At 39.9% G+C, this 25,878-nt stretch overlaps 1 protein-coding gene across 2 annotated transcripts in view; it reads left to right on the plus strand.

The window, feature by feature from the left end:
• tln1 (talin 1) overlaps positions 1 to 25,878 on the plus strand; it is a 56,637-nt gene that overhangs the window by 25,039 nt on the left and 5,720 nt on the right. For both annotated transcript variants that reach the window (XM_085360071.1, XM_085360072.1), the window contains exons 15-52: positions 263 to 376; positions 483 to 591; positions 2,337 to 2,545; positions 2,634 to 2,732; positions 2,927 to 3,094; positions 3,236 to 3,530; positions 5,510 to 5,676; positions 5,780 to 5,908; positions 6,447 to 6,560; positions 7,138 to 7,251; positions 8,011 to 8,145; positions 8,510 to 8,638; positions 8,793 to 8,895; positions 10,755 to 10,963; positions 11,088 to 11,207; positions 11,618 to 11,815; positions 12,058 to 12,197; positions 12,300 to 12,393; positions 12,612 to 12,701; positions 13,313 to 13,435; positions 14,357 to 14,500; positions 14,599 to 14,760; positions 15,286 to 15,426; positions 15,562 to 15,743; positions 16,396 to 16,528; positions 17,025 to 17,126; positions 17,267 to 17,437; positions 17,563 to 17,811; positions 18,810 to 18,929; positions 19,022 to 19,168; positions 19,339 to 19,505; positions 19,870 to 20,053; positions 20,564 to 20,689; positions 21,983 to 22,099; positions 22,462 to 22,647; positions 22,941 to 23,048; positions 24,884 to 24,989; positions 25,389 to 25,513. In XM_085360071.1, coding sequence (XP_085216197.1) covers positions 263 to 376; positions 483 to 591; positions 2,337 to 2,545; positions 2,634 to 2,732; positions 2,927 to 3,094; positions 3,236 to 3,530; positions 5,510 to 5,676; positions 5,780 to 5,908; positions 6,447 to 6,560; positions 7,138 to 7,251; positions 8,011 to 8,145; positions 8,510 to 8,638; positions 8,793 to 8,895; positions 10,755 to 10,963; positions 11,088 to 11,207; positions 11,618 to 11,815; positions 12,058 to 12,197; positions 12,300 to 12,393; positions 12,612 to 12,701; positions 13,313 to 13,435; positions 14,357 to 14,500; positions 14,599 to 14,760; positions 15,286 to 15,426; positions 15,562 to 15,743; positions 16,396 to 16,528; positions 17,025 to 17,126; positions 17,267 to 17,437; positions 17,563 to 17,811; positions 18,810 to 18,929; positions 19,022 to 19,168; positions 19,339 to 19,505; positions 19,870 to 20,053; positions 20,564 to 20,689; positions 21,983 to 22,099; positions 22,462 to 22,647; positions 22,941 to 23,048; positions 24,884 to 24,989; positions 25,389 to 25,513 — 5,529 coding nt within the window. The remainder of the gene's footprint in view (positions 1 to 262; positions 377 to 482; positions 592 to 2,336; positions 2,546 to 2,633; positions 2,733 to 2,926; positions 3,095 to 3,235; positions 3,531 to 5,509; positions 5,677 to 5,779; positions 5,909 to 6,446; positions 6,561 to 7,137; positions 7,252 to 8,010; positions 8,146 to 8,509; positions 8,639 to 8,792; positions 8,896 to 10,754; positions 10,964 to 11,087; positions 11,208 to 11,617; positions 11,816 to 12,057; positions 12,198 to 12,299; positions 12,394 to 12,611; positions 12,702 to 13,312; positions 13,436 to 14,356; positions 14,501 to 14,598; positions 14,761 to 15,285; positions 15,427 to 15,561; positions 15,744 to 16,395; positions 16,529 to 17,024; positions 17,127 to 17,266; positions 17,438 to 17,562; positions 17,812 to 18,809; positions 18,930 to 19,021; positions 19,169 to 19,338; positions 19,506 to 19,869; positions 20,054 to 20,563; positions 20,690 to 21,982; positions 22,100 to 22,461; positions 22,648 to 22,940; positions 23,049 to 24,883; positions 24,990 to 25,388; positions 25,514 to 25,878) is intronic.

The raw sequence follows: 25,878 nt of genomic DNA on the forward strand, positions 1-25,878 counted from the left end.
ACCCACGTGAACGTGCAAATGCCAGAATCCTTACTGAGCAGCCAATGTTGATCTGTAGCACTGAAGTGACGCTTTTATAAAAATTAGGAATTGCATATTTGTGAATTTGTTTTACAGAAATCCAAACAGCCAAGTACAGTTTTAAAAAATGCATTCATTATGTTTTTAGTTATAGGAGCAATTTCTGTTATTTTGTTGTTTCAAACACAGAATTATATTCACAATTTCTTTTAATTTAATACATTCACTTTTTTATCAACAGACTTCAGCACAGCAAGCCCTGACTGGAACCATTAACTCCAGTATGCATGCTGTCCAGGCTGCCCAAGCTTCACTGGATGATTTTGATACTCTGCCTCCATTAGGAACAGATGCAGTGAGATTTCACTTCATTTGCTTGGACTGATTTAAGTGCTGATTGTATTGATGATGTATAGTGAAGACTCCATTCTAAATGGATTGTTTTTTTGTTTTCTTTTAAGGCATCTCAAGCTTGGCGCAAAAACAAGATGGATGAGTCCAAACATGAAATCCATTCACAGGTGGATGCCATTACAGCAGGCACAGCCTCCATGGTCAACCTCACTGCGGGTAGGAATAGTGGAGCATCTCTCTGTTCTTGTAATCATGCTTTTTTCAACAACAAAAAAAACTCTATGGAAACTGTATGTATGCTCCCGGTGCACGTTTTGTCTGCTGATATTAATCACAGAACTCTGGAAGTTATTGAGTAAACGCAGCATTGTTGACTTTAATGCACTATGCACCTCAACATTGAGTCTGTGACTTGGTTGCTAAATGTTTCCTCTTTGCAATAACACCACTTACAACTGGTCATTAAATAGCTAGGAAGGAAGAATCAATTGTCTACTAATTGGAAGTTTGGTGGTTTGAATCCTGTTTGCTCCAGCCTCCATCTCACTTTAGCTGGAGTGGTCAAGATGTTGAACCTCGAGTTGCTCCCAATGCAGTTAGAGAGTGAATGTGTGTCTGAATGCTAGCTAAAAAGCACAGATGTAGAAAAGAGTCCTTGTAAGAATGTGTGTGTGAATGGGTGAATGAGACATGCTGTATAAAGTGTTTTGAGTTCTAAAGTAAGGATAAAAGCACTATATAAGAACCAGTCCATTTACCATTTGTTGCAATGGTGTCATTCTATTACACTACCTATTACAGCAAGGTCTTTACAGTTTTCACAAATGCTTGTGAAGGAAGACTGCGTGGCTACATGCTTTGTTTTATACAACTGGAAAACACCTGAATTCAAAGATTAAGAGAACTGTTCTCTTAACTGTTCTTTCCTCATACAATGTGTATTATCTGCACTGACAATGTGACTCTTAAAATACATTGAGGCATTTTATTCATAATTTCTTATCAAACCGAAAATACAACTATTAAACATTAAGTTTCCTGTTGGTCAGGTTCATTTGCAGTAATGATAATACGAATTTGGAAGACTGGTTGTCCTTCAGCATCAGCTCTCTTAGTATAAATTTCACTGCTCACTTTGCAGTTTTTGAGTTTTAATGCTAACATGTTCCCTACTTTGCTATGCAAAGCATTCACTAGTTTTGCATTTGGATAGGCCCTGTGTTCACTGCCCAGCATTGAGGACCTGATTACCATTTTCCATAGAATACCAGAACTGGCAGGTGGACCACTGGGGTTCTGTGCCTCACCCTGAGCATGTGGAAGATGTGAAAGAGTCTCAAGAAGCTGTTACGAAAGTTATGCTTTCTGTAACATGGGCAGCAGCACCATGACTGCCATTAAGAATCAGGATTAAATTCTCTGACCCCTTGTCAGACCCTATTGCCAATGCACCAGCAGGTGCATTGGCATGCAGGCAGTTCCTGGAGGATGGCCCCCACATTTGCCAGACCTAAACCTGTCAGAACATTTTTTGGGACATTATGTTTCTTTTTATCTATCCGACGTCGTAAGGTTTCACCTCAGACTGTCCAGGAGCTCAGTGATGTCCTGGTCTAGATCTGGGAGGAGATTCCCCGATGACACCATTCATAGTCTTACTAGGACTATGACCCAACGTTGTCAGCCATGCATACAAGCACATGGAGGCCATACAAATTACCCGGCTGCATTGTTTTTTTTCACTTAGATTTTTTGGGTTTCTTTGAATTCCCCTGTAGTAGGATAATTTTCATTTACTTCAAATGATGTAGCATCCTTTCATCCCAGCAGATATCCAGTGTTATTTTTTCCATTGATATCTGATCTGTTTTCTGAGTACTTTCTGAATTTGTTTCTTATGCAAATATAACAAGCGTCCTGTAGGAGATAAAGCACAAATCTCTGCCCTTCTCTGTCTTTAGGTGATCCAGCAGAGACAGATTACACAGCAGTAGGCTGTGCTGTTACTACAATCTCCTCCAACCTAACAGAGATGTCAAAGGGTGTTAAACTTCTGGCAGCACTTATGGAGGATGAAGGAGGAAATGGACAGCATCTGCTTGGTGCTGCCAAGAACCTGGCCTGTGCTGTCTCTGAAATGCTAAAGACTGCCCAACCTGCAAACACAGAGGTACACAGCCAAACTAAAAGGAAGACAGAGATACATTGTGTTTTTCTACTCTTTCTTGTTTGAGATCAGTAATATCTTTTGGTTCCAGCCTCGTCAGAATCTGCTGCAGGCTGCTGGAAATGTGGGCCAAGCCAGCGGAGAGCTGCTTTCTCACATAGGCGAGGCAGACACTGATCAACAGTTCCAGGTGTGCTCATCATAACATTTATTATTGTAGTGTTTTGCTGTTTTGGTAGTTCTTTGATTTTGCTGTGTAGCCATAGGAACTACTATTGTATATGCAAGACAAAGTATCACACATTAGATACTATTCACATTCAATTGACAAGACTTTATTTTCACCAATGATAAGGTATGCTAACTGCTGTTTGCTTTTGGCAGGACATGCTGATGCAATTGGCTAAAGCTGTGGCTAATGCTGCAGCAGCTCTGGTGCTCAAAGCAAAGAATGTGGCCCAGAAGACAGAAGACTCAGCCCAGCAGAACCGGGTCATCGCAGCAGCAACTCAATGCGCTTTGTCCACATCTCAGCTAGTGGCTTGCACAAGAGTGAGAACTCGACTTTAATACAGTGTTCACCGTCTGATAGGGACAACTGTTGACTGAAACTGAAATGTTCTTTTTGCATTTGAGCCAAGCCTAAGGTCTTTCTACTTTTCTGTCCCACCAATAATCCTATCCCTCTTCAAGGTGGTGGCTCCAACAATCAGCTCTCCAGTGTGCCAGGAGCAGCTAATTGAGGCGGGCAAGCTGGTGGCTAAGTCAGTAGAGGGCTGTGTTGAGGCATCACAGGGAGCGACCAATGATGATGGTCTCCTGAAACAGGTGGGCATGGCTGCCACAGGTGTCACACAGGCTCTTAATGAGCTCCTTCAACACATCAAACAATATGCCAGTGGAGGCCATCCCATTGGACGTCATGGAGAAGCCACTGACCGCATTTTGGATGTCACTGAGAACATCTTTAGCTCTATGGGAGATGCTGGTAAGTGAAGGAAGCTAAAACTGTTTCCACAGGATGGCTTTGGATCCTTTTGTAATTTGAAATCTTTATAGGCTTTTTTTATACCCATAAAATTACATTCTCTAAAATGTGTTGTGAAGAATCTTGGTTTCCAGGAGCACCACTGGTTTACCCCAAATACGGAGTAGCATAGTTGAAGAAAAGCTGACACACAGGATATTCCATATATAATATCTATATATTAGAAAAGTCAGCATTTTTTTCACTTGTCACTGTTCAAAATCTTTTTATTTATTTTTTAAGATGTAATGTACTGGCAATGTAATATAGCAGTTTTCTGACCACTGAAAGCGCTTTAGACTACAAGTAACATTTTCACCATGCATTCATACAGTGCTTCATATTATACACTTCAAACTCATCCTCCACCTTATGTGCATGGCAATTTTTGAATCACCAGTTAACCTAAAATGCATCTCCTTGGACTGTGGGAGAAGCTGAAGTACTCACAGGAAACCCATAGTGATTCAGTGGGCACATTTAAACTCACAGTGAGGCCCAGCCGGAGTTCTTCTTTCTGTCAGGTGACACTAACCGCTCCACCAGCATGTTACCTGATCATATCTACATTAGTCTAGTTAAAAAAATATTCTCAGACTTCTTTTTAAGAGGCTAGTGCTAGAAAACAGTATGTAAAATCATGTAAAAGTAATTTCGTAATGGTAAGCTAAGTGATTAAAATCTGAGATGATCTTGAAAATGCATTATTACCTTATTATTATAAGTTTTACAGCTTGAAAATAACAAAAAAGGAAAAGAAGGTTTTACAAAAGTTTTACATATACTGTGATCCTTGCGTACTTCTATGTATGTTTCTGTTTGGAGGCTTATGACAAGGACATCTACTTCTGTGAGATTCTTGGCCTGTCTCGCATCAGCTGCTCCTCTAACTATCTGTAATTTTTCAGTAATCTTTGGTTCATGTTTGTGACTGTTGATGCCTCAAAACCTTGAGCTTGTGCCTCTTGATGTTGTCTATAATCAGCAGCTTGCTTCCAGACTTTTCTGTTTTTAACCAGACTCCCATTGAGAAATCAGTGGGACCAGTGGGACAGGTGATATTAGCTATTTGCGATACACCACTATCTGGATTCATAACTGAAGATAAATCCATCCATGAATTTTTCTGGGGCTGGGTCTCCAGGACAGCAGCCTAAGCAGAGAGCTTTGTCTGAGGGAACACCGAGGCCAGCCAAGAGATATAATCTATTACTATGTGCATATTAGTATTGTACAGCACTTTGGTCTACCAGGTGCTATATAAATAAATAAATGATGATGATGATGATGATAATCTCCCCAGCATGCCTCCTTCCGGTGGGACATGGCCAGAACTTCACCCGGGAGGCATCCTTGGGAAAAACACACTTGAATAATTTGTGTTTGCTATATAGTTTGTCCACCAGATGGCAGTCTATAACTTCTTTCCTAGGAACAAATATTTGAAGCACAGCAAACAACTGATCCACATTTATTTGTGAAAATAAAATAGGATTATTTTCGAACTGCTTTATGGGATTATGTTAGTAAGCACTCATAAACAGCTACACATAACTAATGTTAGGGAGATCCATTTATGTTTTGTGAAAAAAAGCATCAGTCTTAAAAATCCTAAATCATTTAAGTTTTTTGAAATATAATATTCTTCTTGTCTGTTATCGTTTAGTTTAACCTCCACTTTTCATGCTAATTATATTACGTTACCTTTTCTACATTCTTAGAACCTTCTGTTTTGTGGGACATGGTTAAGGAGTTGATTATTTAGAAAGAGTTTTTATACTATGCTTGCTCAGAATATTAAAATAATATTTCTTCTTTAGCTTTCTGCCTTCTAAAGATCAATTTATATTCTTCTCACACAACTGTTGGAAGGACGAAATTTTCTTTATTGTTTTTTTAATCATCACATTTTTCTCCATCTTTCTTTTTTGCTACACTAGGTGAGATGGTCCGTCAGGCTCGTATCCTTGCTCAAGCCACCTCTGATCTGGTCAATGCTATCAAGATGGATGCAGAAGGAGAGTCTGACCTAGAGAACTCACGCAAGCTTCTTTCTGCTGCCAAGCTGCTGGCTGATGCCACAGCCAAGATGGTGGAGGCCGCTAAGGTCTGCCTTTGTCTTTTTCTTTTTTTTAAACTCTGTGGATAAGACTGTGTTATCATTTTGTTGATTTGTTGGTTTAATATATAATGTGAATATTTTATCCCAGGGTGCAGCAGCAAATCCCGACAGTGAGGAACAGCAGCAGAAATTACGAGAGGCGGCTGAAGGTCTCCGCATGGCCACCAACGCTGCGGCGCAGAATGCTATCAAGAAACGCCTAGTCAACAAACTGGAGGTAACACCCCCAACCGGTTTGGAAGATAGCTGCCTCTCCCTGAACTTGGTTGCGCTGGAGTTTTCTTCCTGTTAAAAGGGAAATTTTCCTTCCTACTGTCACCGTCATCTGATTGTTGGGGTTTTCTCTGTATTATTGGAGGGTCTTTACCTTGCAATATAATGCACCTTGAGACAACTGTTACTTTGATTTGGCACCATATAAATAGCATTGAATTGATTTACCACAAAAATGCTTTTAAAATGATGTCTGATGCTGATGCAGCTATTTCACACCCAACCACGATCGGTGGAACTCTGAATATTTCTTAAACACTTTAGTACAGCGTCTCTTTTGGGAATATAACTAAGTTTAACTTTGTGGCCTGTCTGACATGATGCTTAATTATAATACTGGCTTCAGTAACTTCCTGTTTTAACTTTAAAAGTTTAACATTTGCATCTTATTATTAGTTCTGTCTGAGTCATTTCCCTGATTATTGCTAGTCTTGTGCTCTTTGCTGTTTTTTTTGACTTGTCGTGTTCCTTTTTTCTGGCAGAACGCAGCCAAACAAGCAGCAGCAGCAGCCACTCAGACCATTGCTGCTGCACAACATGCAGCCTCAACCAACAAGAACCAGGCTGCCCAGCAGCAGCTTGTTGTGGGCTGCAAGGTAAAAACTCAGTACTTGCTTTGGTTTATATAAACATATATGGAACTAAGCTTGCTATGTAGAATCAACAATCAGTGGTACAAACAGTAAATTTCATGGAGGTTTTGGGTCTTTTTTAAAAAAAGATATATGGACAACCTAATATCGTCTTGTAGTGATTGACCCGACACACTGTATCACTTTGAGGAGTATCACTTGAGCTCACTCTCCCACTCCTCCCCTGCAGCTGAGCCACACCTCTGCCACACTCCTATTAATAAACTTGATATACTCAAAGAAATGATAAATAAAAATTACATTTTCTCATAATTAAAACAATGTAAAAAAAAAACCCAGAGTATTCCCACTAATAGTAAGTACATGCCTTTATCTATTATCTTTCAAATCTGTGAGAATCAGACGATCCACACCAGGTATGATGACTAGAACCTTTTAAAGGAGGGACAGACTGGAGTGTACAGAGGTTTCTAAACCCTTCAAACTGAAGGATCTGAATGCGACTGTCCACCTTAGCAAAGTTATGCTTGTTGTGTTAAGATATTTTTAAAAACTGTATTGTGTGTGTGTGTGTCTCCAGGCTGTCGCAGAGCAGATCCCTCAGCTGGTTCAGGGAGTCAGAGGCAGCCAGTCTCAGCCTGACAGCCCAAGTGCACAGCTGGCTCTCATTAGTGCCAGCCAGAACTTCCTGCAGGTGACTGTCACACCACCAACTTCACTGAGTGACAGCAGACTAACAAAACAACAGAAGAGTATAGCTATGTAACTGTGTTACAGTCATAATAAACAGCCACAAACAGATTGTGGCCTCATTGTTTTGAGCAACAAATCTTAAAACACAGACAGAGTAACACTGTTGTCTGTCACTGGGTTAGAAATCTTTTCTGATGATTTTACTGCAACCTGGGAATTTTCTGTGTCACCAATGTGTCTTTTTTAGGTAGCTAAATCACTGATAACTTATGCCATGCATGTAACCTGGTTGCATCTTTCAGTTTAACCTTTTTTGTGATTTCTTGCCTCTTTGGAACTAAAGGAGACCACCCAAACACATGAGATATCATTGGAAAGTCAAGATGTTGTCTATTGAACACATTTAGTAGTAACTTAGTAGGGTAGCTCAAATAAGTCAAAAGATATAGACCAAAAACTAATTTCCATTATAGAGGACATAAATGAATAGGCTGGGTCTCAGTAGGTTAGGGGGAGATGAAAAAGAATAGTCAGAAACCTGAAAACAATATGGCTTGGCACTGTCTATATTTTCATTGAGTTTTTTTTATTGATTATATGTTTATTTACACCATTATTAACTAGAGATAAGAATGAGGAGATGTAAACGCACTTCTAGCAAAAGTTTTAGGAAAAGCAAACACTTTATAGTCCCTTTCTTTTTTAGAATGAATTGCTTTAAATCAAAACCAATGCAACATGTCTCTCTTCCCTCTACCAGCCCGGTGCTAAGATGGTTACAGCCTCCAAAGCTGCTGTTCCCACCATCAGTGACCAGGCTTCAGCTATGCAGCTCAGCCAGTGTGCTAAAAACCTGGCCAGTGCCTTGGCAGAGCTCCGCACTGCCTCACAAAAGGTAGTACTAATTATATATATTCATCAGTTTGATTCTGAGAAAGATTTCAGCGTTCATTGTACTGTGCTAGCTGGAGTCAGCAAAGTGAGTGAAAGACCTAAGAAACACTCATGCATGTTTGAACTTTTGTGAAATGATATCATACAGGAATGATCTAATTCTCCAGATTTCTTTTTACTGTTTTAGATTAAGAAATACATGAATTTCCAGATTTCTAACAGATGGCCTATTTTTTTGGTCAATGAATCAAGTGAAGCAATTATGGTGTAGAACTTTTTTCTGATTTTTTTTGACTGATATCTAATTCATGCAAGATATAACTATGTTTTATTTAACTAATCACAGATATTTTTGTGTATCTTAGGCTCAGGAAGCTTGTGGACCACTGGAAATAGACAATGCTCTATCAACGGTGAGAGATTTGGAAAAGGAGATTCAAGAGGCCAAGGCATCAGCAGAAGAAGGCAAACTTAAACCACTACCAGGAGAGACGGTAAGGAACACTGAAATAGTTTTGGTTCACTGGACAACACCATGAACGAAGCATAAACATAACATTTTTTTAATAATAATAATTGGTGAGTTATTTTCAAAAGGTAGGAATGGTTGATAATGTTTCTTTCCATGTCTTCTGCTGTGTTGTTCAGCTTGAGAAATGCTCCCAGGATCTGGGTAACAGCACCAAGGCTGTGAGCTCAGCCATAGCCCAGCTGCTGAGTGAAGCCACCCAGGGAAATGAGAACTACACTGGTGAGTTTAACATAACCAGAATGTCAGCTATTAAGTATATTTTTTGTTCAAGAGGAAAAATAGTACAATAAAGCTTTACTTGCAATGAGATGTGACAGGATGAAACGGCAATACGAGTCTGTCACTTTAAAAATGGGTTTGTTTCTGATCCCAGTCAAATTTTTATAGTAGGGCCTTTACCTTACAGCAGCGGTCCCCAACCCCCGGGCCTCGGACCGGTACCGGTCCGTGAGTCGTTTGGTACCGGGCCGTGAGAGTTGAGGATCAGGTGTGAAATGTATGGTTTTCAGGGTTTTTATCGGTTTTCAGCGTTATTTTGTTATCGTTTTTATCGTTAACTTGGTTTCCCTGGGTCTTTTCACGTGTGTTATGAATAAATCTTCTTTTTTTCGGTACCGGTACTGGTTTTATTTTGTTGTATTTATCCGCGACACCTTAAAGGCCGGTCCGTGAAAATATTGTCGGGCATAAACCGGTCCGTGGCGCAAAAAAGGTTGGGGACCGCTGCCTTACAGTATAAAGCACATGTGGCATCTTTTGTTGTGATTTGGTGTTGAGTGATATACCATTCTTAGGGCATAGGCTTTAGTATGGTGTCATCCCATGCTTTGCCGCTATAACAGCTTCAACTCTTCTGGGAAACCAAATCACAACAGCAGTCACCTCAAGCCACTTTATATTGTAAGGCAGACCCTACAATAATACATGCTATGAGCAAGCACTTTGGCGACAGTGGGAAGGAAAAACTCCCCTTTAAAAGGAAGAAACCTCCAACAGACCCAGGCTCAGGGAGGGGCGGCCATCTGCTGCAACTGGTTTGGGTGAGAGAAGGAAGACAGGATAAAAGACATGCTGTGGAAGAGAGTCAGAGATTAATAACAAGTATGATTCAATGCAGAGAGGTCTATTAACACATAGTGAGTGAGAAAGGTGACTGAAGAAGAAATAGTCAATGCATCATGGGAATCTCCCAGCAGCCTACACCTGTTGCAGCATAACTAAAGGAGGATTCAGGCTCACCTGATCCAGCCCTAACTATATGCTTTAGCAAAAAGGAAAGTTTTAAACCTAATCTTAAAAGTAGAGATAGTGTCTGTCTCCTGAATACAAACTGGAAGCTGGTTCCACAGAAGAGGGGCCTGAAAACTGAAGGCTCTCCCTCCCATTCTACTTTTAAATACTCTAGGAACAACAAGTACGCCTGCAGAGCGAGAGCGAAGTGCTATAAGGATATTAAGATCAGATGGGGCCTGATTATTCAAGACTTGAATAATGTGAGGAGCAGGAATTTGAATTCAATTCTGGATTTAACAGGGAGCCAATGAAGGGAATCCAATATAAGAGAAATATGCTCTCTCTTTCTAGTCCCTGTCAGTACTCTCACGGCAGCATTTTTTGATTAACGGAAGGCTTTTCATGGAGTTTTTAGGACATCCTGATAATAATGAATTACAGTAGTCCAGCCTAGAAGTAATAAATGCATTAACTAGTTTTTCAGCGTTGCTCTGAGACAGGACAAGATGGACAATTTGTAACATTTCTCATGGAATCAACAGAAGAAATAGGAACCAGTTTTGTTTCACTCATTCAATCCTTGCGTTAGGTCCCTGTTTAGACTGAAGTGGTTCAACAAAAAAACAACAAGACAATCTTGAAAATGGTCAAGTAGAATGTCTGGACTAAAGATGAGTGATGCAAAAGAAATGACGAGTGACTCAAGAATTTTGCATTATACTACATTTCAAAATATCTTTTTTATTAATTTAAACAAATTAGACCTTAGGCATTCCCAGACTGTAAATTTTGTATTATGTCTTTCTACGCACCAAAGTTTCTCTCCTCTGTCCTGTTGGATCCAGGTATGGCAGCCAGAGATGTGGCTCAGGCTCTAAAGTCACTAGCTTCGGCTGCCAGAGGAGTCGCTGCTACCACAGATGACTCAGCAGCACGTAGTGCCATACTGGACTGTGCTGGGGATGTCATGGACAAGTCATCCAACCTTATTGAAGAGACCAAGAGGGCCATTGCTAAACCAGGAGCTGCAGAGAGTCAGCAGAGATTGGCCCAGGTTAGAGCCAGACCGAGAGATTACAAATGCTTTTGTTTGGTAGCTACAGTAGTTTATTTCTGAATGTTTATATGTCTTTCATATAATAATGACAATCATCATGTGCATGTGTTTCTGTGTGAAGGTGGCTAAGGCGGTTTCCCAGGCCTTGAACAGATGTGTGAATTGCCTTCCTGGCCAGAGGGATGTAGACAATGCCATCCGCACTGTGGGCGAAGCTAGCAAGTCTCTCCTGGCTGATTCCGTTAGTACAAAATTAACAGTTTTTAACAAATGTAGATTGTAGTTACTGATAAAAAGATCTCAGGTGAATAGTATTTCACCCTGAAGCTATTCTATTAATCAATCAAGTTCCATCACCTACTGTTTTTCATAATTTTCCTGATCTCTCTTTTTTTCTCTTCTTTTTTTTTTTACCTGTGAAACACAGTTGCACAGCAAAACTAGTCTTTCTTCTCCAAAATTGTACATATCATGGAACCCTGGAAGACAGTCTTTGGAGACAAGTTAATTGTGGATGCTTGAGGATGAAAACATAATTTATGAGTCAGGCCTAGTTGCTTACAGTTATAACCAAAGTTATAACCAGTTGTAGCCAATATTCTTTTCTATATTGCTACTTGCAGTATTAGAATTTTTTTCTTCCCAACATAGTTCCCGTCTAGTGGAAAGAGCTTCCAGGAGGTTCAAGCTCATCTCAACGAGGTTGCAGCTGGTCTAAATCAATCAGCCAATGAAGTGGTCCAGTCATCCAGAGGAACTACCCAGGACCTGGCCAGGGCCACTAGCAAATTTGGACAGGAATTTAGCAACTTCCTAGAGGCTGGTGTTGACATGGCTGGAACATCTCAGGTCAGTTTGAATGAGTTACCACCAGGCAAACTGTCGTCCAATTTTTTAAAACATGTATTTATGAGTTTTATATCCTCAAAAATGTACTGTCCTTTGTATCGTTGTGGTGTACCACGCAAAGAGCAGACACAGGTTCATATTCCAAGAAGCTGGGTCATCATGACACATGATTTAGGTGAAAAAATATTAATTGCAAAAGCCATAGAGTTTTCAGTGTCTTCACACTTCTTCCTTTCCTCTAGTCTAAGGAGGACCAGACCCAGGTGGTGTCTAACCTGAAGACAATCTCAATGTCATCAAGCAAGCTGCTTTTAGCAGCTAAAGCTCTGTCCACTGATCCTAGCTCCCCCAACCTCAAGAACCAGCTGGCAGCAGCTGCCCGGTAAAACCCCCCCACAAAAAAAACCCCAAACCAAAATAAAAAAATCAATTTTCTGCAGCTTTGGTTTTAACCACTTATCTGTCTTATCATTTGTCTTTGCAGGGCTGTTACAGACACTATTAACCAGCTCATCACCATGTGCACTCAGCAGGCTCCAGGTCAGAAGGAGTGTGATAATGCTCTCAGAGAGCTCGAGGTAACAGCCACCATCAAACAGTTTCTCTTTTTTATCTTTTCTTTAGCTTCCCATGTCCCGGACGCATCATAAAAATCTCTAAAACTGTATAATAATAATAATAAAGAAAACCATAAACAATCAATACATTTCAGTCATAGAGGTTGTGTGACACTCAGCTGAGTTGTACAGTTTAACAGTGTGAGTTTGTCAGGAATGTATGCTGTGTTTGTGTGCAGTCAGTGAAGGGGATGCTGGAGAACCCGACAGAAGCAATCACTGAGCTGTCATACTTTGACTGCATTGACAGTGTCATGGAGAACTCCAAGGTACTGTAGAATACACATCATTAATGCCTTTCTTTTATGGTTTTAGTTCTATTTTTTTAGGATTTTCAACATTGGCAGTTCCTGTCTAATTTGGAATAGGTAATAGACTGGAAACAGTAGAAGCGCGGGCTGTTTCTCCCACAGAAAAAAAGAGGACGTGATTCTATCAGATCACATATTCTCCGTCTTATTGCATCAGTTTAGACAATGTCATCAGAATCAGAATGCTTTATTAATCCCTAAGGAAATTATGCACATATACATTATGCCTATGAAAGTGTCATGTTTTTTTTTTTTTTTGCTGTGAGCTCCATCGGTTAGACAGTAACTAAAAGAAAATTTCTTGGTAATGATAAAAGATGAAATAAACAACATAATGAGCCAAAGCAAACGTGATACAAGTTTTAATTTCTTCTTGTTTTTCAACACCTTAAACTATTTAAGTATTTAAGCAATTTGTTTCGTCGGCAACAAACTACAAAGCTTGGATGTAGACTACAATGTTATGGTTCAGTCAGTGCTTTGTCAGTGCTTTAGCTTTACTCAATATCATCATTAAATGTGTGATGCTCCACTCTTTGATTTCTGATTCTCTTGTTATTTGTCAATAGGTCCTCGGTGAGTCCATGGCTGGTATTTCTCATAATGCCAAAAACTCCAACCTGCCCGAGTTTGGTGACTCAGTCAGTACTGGCTCCAGAGCTCTTTGTGGTCTCACTGAAGCAGCTGCACAGGTAAAATCCATACTGTAGATTACTGTATTATTGCCTTAAGACAGCAGCTCAGAGGCAAGTAAAGTATGCTGGTAACATGTCTATTTTGGCTTGCTACACACTAGAAGTATTTACATACTGCTGACTGTGGTCGTGAGGTCTCAGAATATGCGCTTTGAGCAAAAGAATGACAAGACCACGGAACTGAAGGTTAATAACATCATGGAGAAACTCGCGGTTCTCCAACGGGAGATTGAGAGACCAGTGTCGCAGTGTGAAAGAACAGCTTGAAATTCTCATGAGTTGTTGCAAAAGAAAAATTACCATCATAATCCGGCTACCCCTTCGGCGCCACCTGTGGGCTCAAGGCTGGAGCCGAACAACAACTCCCTGATAACGACTGTGTTGAGTCTGTTCCTTCCCATTCCCTACAAGGCCACCTGGGTTGGCTGGAAGACTGTTTACTTAGCCAGGCAGGGCGAAGGACACTATCTCAGCTGAACTATGGACACGCACACACATACATATACTGATACTGACGCATCACCCTCCCTACCCCGGATCCAACGCCACCTCCAACGCTTACCTCCCCTCTGATGTGGACATTGGGTCAGCTGGAGGCGCAGTCGAAGATTGCAGCGGTCCCAGATCAGATGTACGCACTGGAAAACGTTCCCATGTTATTGTCTGTGTTTATTGTGCTATGGTGTGTTGATATCTGTGCATTCCTGTATTATCCTTCTGTGTTACACATTTCGATGTTTTTTTTCCTCGCTACCTAGCCTGACCTGTCTCCCCAATGTGATGTTTGTGTATTGTATGTACGGTCGGCAAGGTCTGTCATCTCAGTTGTGGGCAAAAGACCTGCAACTGACAAATAAAGGCTATCTCATCTCGTCATCATCTCATACAATGAACTTATAGGTGATTTTATGTCTCTAGGCTGCCTATTTACTGGGTGTATCAGACCCCAACAGCACAGCAGGTCAGAAGGGCCTGGTAGACCCTGCTCAGTTTGCACGAGCCAATCAGTCTATTCAGATGGCCTGTCAGAACCTGGTGGACCCAGCTTGTACTCAATCCCAGGTAAATGCTTGCCTCACTGCAAGTAATTGTCAGTTTTATCAGATTTCTTTGACTGATTATTGAGTCTGAATGTGATGACTATTACTCTCCCCATGCAGGTGCTCTCCGCAGCAACCATAGTGGCCAAGCACACCTCTGCGCTCTGTAATGCCTGCAGATTGGCCTCCTCTAAAACTCCTAACCCTATTGCCAAGAGGCAATTTGTCCAGTCAGCCAAAGAAGTGGCCAACACCACTGCCAACTTGGTCAAATCCATAAAGGTTTGTAATAAAAGCCATATCAAACACACATCAGTATCATTCATACACACACACCCACAGCTTGAGTGAAAAGGTTAATTATGATGTAGTGACAAGTATTAATTTACAAACTGAACTACAGTCAATTATGTTTAACTATCATTTAAGAATAGGATTTTCAAAAAAATGTAAGAAAAGTAATAAAAACATGTAAGAAATGTCTTTACTTTTAGTTCTCGGTCAGACATATTAGGGTTGTCGGACATATGTTTACTGAGACATGTCTTCCGGCCTTTATCCAGTATACATCTGAAAGTGTGTAAAAATGGAACAGTCGAATCCATGTTTTCTATAATAAAAGAAAACTAATAAAACTCATAAAAAAGGATTAAACAAGAGCTCATTAGCTCACTTTTGACAGCTATATTATTTAAACCTCTTCTTCCTTGCTACATTACACTGCTCTAGGAGGTAAACAGCTAGTCTTCTAGAACTAAATAGTGCTGAAAAATTCTTATGGAAGTCATGTCTGTGTCCCCTGCATAGGCTTTGGATGGAGCCTTTAACCAGGCGAACAGAGAAAAGTGTAAAGCTGCCACTGGCCCTCTAATAGAAGCTGTGGACAACCTGACTGCTTTTGCCTCCAATCCTGAATTCGCCAGCATTCCTGCTCAGATCAGCCCTGAGGTATTTCCAAGAGCTGCCATTACAGCATTGCTATGACACTAATGTGCCCTGTCATATCATTACAAGTTACAGAATCTAACATCAGGAGATTTTCATATTCTCAGATAGATCCTGATTTGTTATTCTCTGGTTCAGGGTCTTGCAGCTATGGAGCCCATTGTGGCAGCAGCTAAGACAATGCTGGAAAGCTCCACTGGCCTGATCCAGACTGCCCGTTCTTTGGCTGTCAACCCCAAAGACCCGCCCAAGTGGTCCGTGCTTGCTGGACACTCCAGAACTGTGTCTGACTCCATCAAGAAACTCATCACCAACATGAGGTAGACCCTGCTCTGCACACTGGCCTCTTCCACTACTACTACTGTCTGGGCTCCCTCTCAACCATCACACCTAGAAAACAGTGTAACAGTATATTATGTAAATGACCATGCATAATATAAATAATGCATAGATTTACACAATATTTTGTGTTATTTTGTAATGATCACAAAATTATTATTGGCCATTAAGTCTTGCATCATTTTTATGAGTAACGTGTTATTTAACCCAAACTTTGGAATAGATTTGTATCAGACTTTTGAATGACATATATAACATATAAGGGGGGTTGTTTAGTTTATTATAATTATTATAATAATAACTGTATAGCACTTAACACAGAGTTAAAAAAGTGCTTCACAGTTCAAATAAAAGCCACACAAACATACAGACACATAATCAGCTACACCGGCAGACATTCACTCCAACATAGACACATACAGTCAAATAGTTGCAAACTATGGCCAAAAATGAAAGGGAAAAGATGAAGGGAACACTGACCTGGAATGAAAATTAAAATAATCTAAAAAAAAAAAAGCCCAAACAAGTCAAAATGTAAAAAACTATAAAAGTAAGAATTGGTTCTCTGCTTAGATTGAGTCAAGCAGGTTATAAGAGTGTGTAGTAATTACACCCTTCATCTCATGTGTGCAGAGAAAAAGCTCCTGGCCAGAGAGAATGTGATGATGCTATTGAAGCGCTAAATGGCTGCATCCGTGAAGTTGATCAGGCCTCTCTGGCAGCCATAAGCCAGCACCTAACACCACGAGAGGACATCTCAATGGAGGTAAACATGCACACTCCACTATTAGTTTTTCACTGACTCTGTATGAATGCAGCAAGAAAATTGAATTGCTGTATCCTATACAAAATAAAAGCATTACACTTGATTGTTTGTTGTTTATTCTACGTTGAATATATATGTATGTGTCTATATGTATCTAATTTCACCTACTAAACCCCTGAAAAATCATGGTATGGATGTTACTGCCCCCACAGAATATTTCTTCCTGCCAATCCCCTGAACAGCCTGTGCATTGGTCCATGCTAGTTAGAATGACCATTTTACAAGAAGGAAAGTGAAAAGTTATTGTGAGGAAACACAAAAGTGTTTTGAGGGACAAACGGTTCAGGAAGCCACTGTGATGTAGTGTACTTCAGCATGCATTGTTCCTTGACCTGATGTGTAATAAGTCTGTTGGTAGACATAGTAAATGAAGCTGAATTTGGGGCTAATTTAAAGTATCTGAGTTTGACTGACAGTTCATATGTGTATGTTTTAGACTCTCCATGAGCAGATGGCTGCCTCAGTCCATGAGATTAGTAACTTGATTGATCCCGTGGCTGTAGCTGCTCGATCTGAGGCCTCCCAGCTGGGACACAAGGTAAACCTTAAGACAGCAACTTTTTACAGGCAACACAATTTGGACGATGTGATGGTCCAGCTACAGGCTGAAGTCTGACATGTTCCTTTTATTTTGGAATCAGTTTTGTACTTAAATAAAATTATTTGTTGCCCACACAGGTCTCTCAGATGGCCAGTTACTTTGAGCCCCTGATCATGGGAGCCATTGGCACAGCATCCAAGATTCTCAATAGTCAACAACAGATGGCTGTTTTAGACCAAACCAAAACCCTGACTGAGTCGGCCCTGCAGATGCTCTACACTGCTAAGGAGGCTGGAGGCAATCCAAAGGTAATGAAAGTTGAAATATAATGTCTTCTGGATATGTGTACTTGATTGTACTCTATGTGATTAAGTACCACTGAACACACTGAGCATTTTTGCACTGCTCACACCAATGTGCTTCCTTTATCTAGGCAGCCCACATGCACGAGGCCTTGGAGGAGTCCGTGCAGATGATGAAAGAAGCAGTGGATGACTTGGGTGCCACACTGTCTGAAGCAGCCAGTGCAGCTGGTGCAGTAGGTGGTATGGTGGACTCCATCAATGATTCCATCAATAAAATGGAAGATACACCAATGCAAGAACCTGAAGGCACCTTTGTGGACTACCAGACTACCATGGTTAAGACAGCCAAGGCCATCGCTGTGACTGTGCAAGAGATGGTAACATATTATGATAATAATGCATGGGGGATAGTTTTTGGTTTGTTGTTAGTCATTAATTTTTCCATTTAAAAGTTGAGCTCAGTTAGAAATTCTAAATGAATAAAGCATGCTCCCTCTTAGTGAGGATTGAGCATGAAAAAGTACCATATTAGGAGACAGCTGTGGGATTTCCTGTCATTGCCACTAAACAGTTATGAATGGAATAAAACAAATCACACCACAAAGGCTGTCATATGCAAAAACAGCAAGAGTATCGATTGAACATACTATTACTATTACTGCATCCTTTCAGTGGTTCAGGCCCTAAAATCTGGTAATTAGTATTTTGGCAGAACCTAAGCTGGGTAGTCCTCCAGTTTTTACTCCTCAGCTGTAAAAGACTGATGGGGTATTGTCATCACACCACCGGGTAGGTGGGCGAGCAGCGTGGACACGCTGTGAATGCAAAAAACTAGAGACCAAGGTGATGTAGGAGTTTCAAAATGATAACACAGGTGGCTCTACTAAAAAATCCTGACACAAGTCAGGAAAACTAAATGGAACCAACAAAACTGGAACGCATAGGCTGTAAACAGAGGATCATGCACACAGGTAACAAAGACACAGTACCACCCTAGGCGTAGCGTAGATTTACATGCAAGCCTTGGGACAACCTCACATTTCACCAATAGAATCAGACTTCTACCAGATAGATGTATGTTATTGAAAAATGTATCTTTTTTCTCCAACCGTAATATTATTTCTGTTACTTATCATTCTTTTCTTGCACTTTAATAGCATTCATTGTGATAAGGATATTATGAAGACAAAAACGCATACAAAGCCATGTGCAAACACACATAATTTCCACAAAAGCCTCTTGATTTCTTTATTATTGACACACTCATTAAATGATCGTATGAAACTCATGTTAGTAAATTTGCATCAATACTTAATTCATGTTGAAACATGTGTGGAACAAACTCGGTAACTAGCATCCTCTTATTTGTCTTCAGGTGACCAAGTCTAACACCAACCCAGATGACCTTGGAGGATTAGCTAACGAGCTGACCAATGAGTTTGGAAATCTTGCGAACGAAGCCAAATATGCAGCCGTTACTGCAGAGAATCATGAAGTAAATCAAACGAATGTGTCTAATGTGTGGAGTGTCTATACTTGGAAAGTGTCCTTTCCACAGTTTTCATGTTGTCATGTCTTTGTTTCCAGATTGGTTCTCATATTAAGAAGCAAGTGGGTGAGTTGGGTTTCACCTGCACAAGTCTGGTGACAAAAGCTGGAGCTCTTCAGTGCAGCCCTAATGACACCTTTACTAAGAAAGAGCTGATTGAAAGCGCACGGAAAGTCTCTGAGAAGGTCAGAACACAGGCTAACACATAACTTGTCTTTTGAATTCTTTTTTGGTCAGTTTGTCTTTATTAGATCAGCAGTGAAAAAAATTAGACATTTTCTCCTACTCTGTGGTTTTTATTCTTAATTTACCTTTCCATTTATAAAACTTATAAGACTTATTGATTTTCTTGCAGGTCTCCCATGTGTTAGCATCTCTGCAGGCAGGTAACCGTGGCACCCAGGCCTGCATCACTGCTGCCAGTGCAGTGTCTGGAATTATTGCAGACCTTGACACCACCATTATGTTTGCAACTGCTGGAACTTTGAACCGTGAAAATGCAGAAACCTTCGCTGACCACAGGTACTAATTAGAGACCCTCTGTAGGCTATATTACAGATGATTTGTTGATTTGACAAGTTGATTTGCAGTCTAGTGTCATGATATGATCAGGCTTTGTGAACATCAGCAATGCATTTTAAACATGCAAACATCTTATTCTGGCTTCAGAAACCAGCAAATTACCTTAGCCTTATTTTGAGAAAGTAAAAACTACAACTGGAGTAAGTAAGTAGTAGTGGAAGGAACTATGGCCCTGTTCTAGGAAGCATGTTTAGTGAAAATTCAAAATTTGTAAACCCCGGAATGATGGTTTCTGTACCAGAAAGAAAGATAAGGTCATTTTTGAGTCGAAGTCATATAATGTTCATCTTTGCTGTTTTTACAGGGAATGCATCCTAAAGACAGCCAAGGCTCTGGTGGAGGACACCAAGTTGCTGGTGGCTGGTGCTGGGGCCAGTCAGGAAAGGCTGGCCCAGGCGGCCCAGTCCTCAGTGTCCACCATTACCAAACTGGCAGATGTGGTAAAACTGGGGGCAGCCAGCTTGGGTTCCGAAGACCCAGAGACCCAGGTATGGATGCATTTTTGTCTGCTTCTATACTGGCAAATATGTATGTTTGCTTCTTATGAAAAGGTACAAATATATTAGACCGCCTGCCATAATAACAAGAAAAGCATTTTAGAAATCTGTCAAAAACTTGCTTAAAACTAAGGATTGTGTTATTATTCATTAGAAAAATATTAAAGTGAATTTTTTATGGCCAAATTTGAGCCAGCGTACTGACTTTTCTGAGAAGTCAGAAGTTAATCAAACATTTAACAACTAAAACTCATTTTACTGTTTAGGAATGCAAATAAATAGCTGTAATTTGGCTTCTTAATGAGAAAAAGAAATGTTTTTATTAAAGAGCTTGTGCATCCTAGTAGATGAACCATTATGGAAACAAAAATAATTATTGTAATTACCGATACTGTTAATTTAAGGCAGCTAGGGCATAAACCTTACATTGGGTGGTGATCAAATAATTTGTTAAGCACTGTATCAGATAACAATTTAAGCTCTGTGCCCTGCTGAGTACAGGTGGTGTTGATCAATGCAGTGAAAGATGTGGCCAAAGCCCTAGGAAACCTCATCAGCGCCACAAAGGCAGCTGCAGGCAAGCCTCACGATGACCCCAGCATGCTGCAGCTTAAAAATTCTGCTAAGGTAAGATACAAAACTAGCAATCAGTTCAAGTCAGTTTTATTTGCTGACACTTTACAACAATAGACACCTTGACTTTTACGTGGTTGTAATTTTTAACAAAGCTTAAATATGTTTTTCTGGCTTGAACATTTCATTTAGCTACCTCCTATACTTTACAAGGAGTAGTTACAAGGGCTTGACACCATTTGAAAAAATAAGGCAACTTGAAATTGCCTTATAATGTGCAGGTCTGTGGTATAAAGGTACAATTTTACATGGCTACATTAAATCTGCTAAAAGTATACAAAAAAAAATAGCTGATTCTGAAAGGATCTGGTGGGAAGCACTTAGCGATTTTACACTGAATGACCAGAAGTTTTTATAAATGTGCAGTTCTATCTGTGCATTGACAGATTTGTAATGTTTTATTTTTCAGGAAATTATATTTATCATTGTCCACACATGAAATTATGGTCTAAAGCTACTGTTTCCCACATATTTATTGGCAAGCAAGTCATTGATTTTTCTTTTTACAATTTGAGAAAATATTTAAAGTTTAAAGTTTATGCTTCTAAGGACTTCAAAACATTCAGGATCTAAATACATGTCCAGATGCTGATATTGAACAGGTAGTGATATACACATATACATTTTGTTTTGGTTTAAGTTTTATAAAAGCACACAAAAAATAAAATTAATTCTAGATCCTGAAAACACATGATGATATAATGACAAATACAAACTTTTAAAAACAGTTTTATGTGTACATGCAGTTTTATTCTAGTCTAATTGCATGGAACCAAAATTGGAAAATTGAAGTATCAAGAGAGGATTTGTAATTATGTTGCAGTGAAATTCTTACCAGTACAATGAATACACGTTTAAGATTAACACATAAATCTTTTCAGTTGTTAGGATTATTTAAAAAGAGCCTTCACCAAATCCAGAGCACTTTGTACTTGGTCTGTATCCAGAAAAAAACACCCCTTCATGACCTTTTTAAATGTCAAAAACCTAAAAGCAACATCTTCTGGATGAAAAACCCCCAAAATGCTGTCCACTACAATAGAAAACAGACAGCATATGAAGAGAAGGAGAGACAAAAATATTTTCTAATATGTAACAAATATAATATATAAAATACTTTTTATTATATAGTGTATATATATTTAAATATTTCTGTTAAGTGCTACGTATTCTAAAAATCTAATTAAAATATGCTAGTGACATCTAGTTTAAAAATAATGTATCAAATATTTAAGATATTTTCATCACTCTAATGTATTACCACATAATTTGACCTGACTCCTCTAGGTGATGGTGACCAATGTAACATCGCTTCTGAAGACTGTGAAGGCTGTGGAGGATGAAGCCACCAAGGGGACGAGAGCTTTGGAGGCCACTATTGAACACATCAAACAGGAATTGGCTGTGAGTGTGGGATAAATGTTTCTTTACAGTTTAAGCCAGTTGGAAATACCCTGCCAAGGATTCAGTTAAAACACAGGAGATTCCTCCACAGGGGCCATGGCCATTTCCTAACCCCTGTTTCACAAGCCAGTGAAAAGCTTTTAGAATAAGAACCCTCATCTGCATAATATTAATATCTTCCAGTTCAAAACTTTTGAGGCAACTGCCATCTCAAAGATGTCTTATGGCAGCAAGAAGAGAGTTTTGACTAAAGGCCTTGGTGTTACATAAAATAGCTTTTGGGACCACGTGTCCTACCATGAGGTAAGTAAATTAATGCACAAGGAAAACTCACTAACATTCAACCTGGTTTTATCACACAGGTATTCAACAGTGCTGATCCTCCAGCAAAGACCACCACACCAGAAGAGTTCATCCGCATGACTAAAGGAATTACAATGGCAACAGCAAAGGCAGTGGCTGCTGGGAACTCTTGTCGTCAGGAAGACATCATTGCCACAGCTAACCTTAGCAGAAGGGCCATTGCTGAGATGCTGCATTCCTGCAAGGTACGGCAGACCATGAACTACTAAATAGTGTTTGTTCATGGGCTGCCAAACAAAGTTCAATGTGCAGTAATTAATGAGGTCTCAGAGAATAGTTTGGTAGGTATTTTTGTCATAATGACAAAAAATATATACATACAACTTAGACACTATAATATTGGCATTTCCAATATTCAGATTACATGGGACTACTTATAATCACATGCAGCTCTAGCCAGAATTACCTTTTAATATGAATAAGATATCTTTCTGCCCTTGCTATCACTGACTGACTTTTCTTACTGTTTGCCTTGCAGCAAGCTGCCTACCACCCAGAGGTCAGCAAAGACGTGCAAATGAGAGCTCTGCGCTATGGCAAAGAATGTGCTTCTGGATATCTGGGATTGCTGGAGCATGTATTGGTGGTAAGATGATATGGAGAGCAGTGAATAACAGGAATTTTAAGCCTCTGTCATGACAGCATTTACACCACAATCACTAGTACCTTCAGCAAGGAGAAATGCATAACAAGCACCTTTTTCAGAAATTCAGTCTGAAAGAATATAAAATTACATTAAAAAAAAAGCAACATCTAGACTAAAGATGAAATAACTAGTAGATCAGTGTTCCAACATCCAGAAGAAGCAACTGCTATCACAACTAGAGATTGATGAGGTACAAAACAAATTCTACAGCAAGAGGGAGCCAAGACATCAGGTTAGGGGGGAGATTTCATCATTCCAACCCTCCAATCTCGGAGAGAGCGCTAATGGATGAGGCACGAGAATGGCTAACTAACTAAATGAAGAGGTTTTATCATAAATTCAATGGGGATGAGGTGAACAGCACTAGAGACCAACTTCATGCCAATAACACAAGTATGGTATTTACTGAGGAGTTGCTCTGTCCCCACTGCTGTTCTGCATAAGCCTAAACCCCCTGAATGAGATCATTCATGGGACTGGCTATGGATGCCAACTACAGAATGGCGCAATTATGACTCATCACTTCTACATGGATGACATGAAGCTGTATGCCAAAGTGAATGAGACATCCACTTACTGCTAGGATTTACAGCAATGACATTGGAATGTCATTTGGACTGGACAAGTGCAATTGGATGGTAACAAGGAGAAGGAATGTAGTCAGAACTAAGCGGATTGCACTACCAGAAGGAGACTTTTCAGACATTGAGGACAGCTGTACCTCAGGAGAGAAATCTTCTGATCGGAAGGTTCGTGCTTTGGTCCTTGGCTGCTGCAGTCTGCATGCCAAATATCCTTTGGCAAGACACTCTCTGGTGAATCCATGAATCCATCAAAGTAAATATGCGTGTGAATTTTGGATAGAAAGCATTTTCTCAGGAAAAAAAGAGAAAAACATACTTATATAAATGGATGTGAATGGGTAAATGAGGCAAGTTGTATAAAGCAATTTGAGTGCTCAGGTAGAGTAGAAAAGAGCTATATAAAAACTAGTCCACAGCTTCAGATAGAACCTGGGTATCCCACAGGCAAATGGGAACCACGAAGAGGCTGCTAGGAAAGCTGCAACCACCAAATACCTGCAAAGAGTAAGGCAAGCCCTGAGGAGTCAGCTGAATAGGAAGAACAAAATCTGAGCAATCGACACCTATGCCCTGCTGGTTGTCAGATACCCTGCTGGAATTATAATATGGCCAAAGGAGTAGATAGAAGCCACTGACATCAAGACAAAACCCTCCATGCGTATAGGGTTTATCCCAAGTCCTGCAACCTGACACTGTACGCTAAGGGGAAGGAAGGAGGCTCATGACTTGAGTGTCAGAACCACTATCTAGGATGGCACAACATAGATCCCTGAGTATATCGGGAAGTTAGTCTAGTCTTGCTACACAACACAGTATAACTGAAAAAATGTAAACATACAGAAATAAAGTCGCATCTTGAATTTGAATAAAGAGCACAGAATTGTAATTTTACACTTTTTTTTGTTTTAATTTTATGCATGTTTTCATCTATCCGCTCTGCTCTTATTGCCCCTGTACTTGATGTTCATCCAGATTTGTAGTTGAACTTTACTAAAAGGTGATATGATACAGGCTCATTACTGCCTTACTAGATAGTAAAGCTTAGATATTTGACTCAAAGGAGAGTGGCGTACGGTGCAATGTAATATCATCTACTTTGATTATCTTAGCATTAGTTTAGTACAGGCTGGGATTTGATTAATTCAAGTACATGCAGTAATAAAGTTTGTGACTTTCTTCCTTTATACACAGATCATCATGAAGCCATCTCATGATCTGAAGCAGCAGTTGGCCAGCTACTCCAAGCAGGTGGCAGGCTCCGTCACTGAGCTTATCCAGGCTGCTGAGGCCATGAAAGGTATCTAAATCTTTGATCTTTAACAACTTTGCCTGAAGTTAAAGGATTAATATATAGCACTGTTTTTTTTCTACTGTTCTGTAAAGCGCTATACAAATCCAAGTTTTTAATTGTCATTATTATTATTATTATCATCATCATCATTATTAGACACTAGATGGTATAAGATCAGGTAGTATTGATTTAGTCACTGTCTGTGTCAATAGGGAGTGTCAAATAGGAAACCTGTGTGGCATCCTATAGCCTCAATTTGCTACATGCCACCTAGGTAAACACTGCTACTAACTAGGTAAACCCCTTTTTGCCCATAGGATTCTAGGTTGGGGTTGATGGAAGAGTTTAAAATGTGTTTTTGAGCACAGAGTGACAGTACTCTTTTTTTCCCCCCGTGTCTTTTAGGCACAGAGTGGGTGGACCCTGAGGATCCCACTGTCATTGCAGAGAATGAACTGCTGGGAGCAGCAGCAGCTATTGAAGCTGCTGCCAAGAAACTGGAGCAGCTGAGGCCGAGGACTAAGCCCAAGGTCAGAGGGTTTTTTACAGAGCACAAGTATTCACACTGATCCTGTTAACCTCAACACCAGGTCACAGTCATTTTGTGTGTCACATCTCTTATGTGCTGACAACTACTCACAACACAGATAATGGCAGCACCACAAAGCTTATTCTTGACGCTCTTAATACTTTTCATACTTATTAATTTATTCTCCAAACCAATATTTCCTGTAGACAAGCCCTATTCATTTTTTGTCTGAATATTTTTGTCTCAGCCTCTTTTTATTTATTCTTGCTGTCTTACTATTTATATTTAATTCCTGCACAGCTAGCGTGGGGAATCCATAGTTTCATTGTGCATGTACAATGACAATAAAGAGCTAGTCTGTTCTAT

The sequence above is a fragment of the Diplotaxodon limnothrissa genome, linkage group LG7 (assembly GCF_057381915.1).
Source record: "Diplotaxodon limnothrissa isolate DT_005_m linkage group LG7, D_limnothrissa_male_GT1.1, whole genome shotgun sequence".
Taxonomy (NCBI): Eukaryota; Metazoa; Chordata; class Actinopteri; order Cichliformes; family Cichlidae; genus Diplotaxodon; species Diplotaxodon limnothrissa.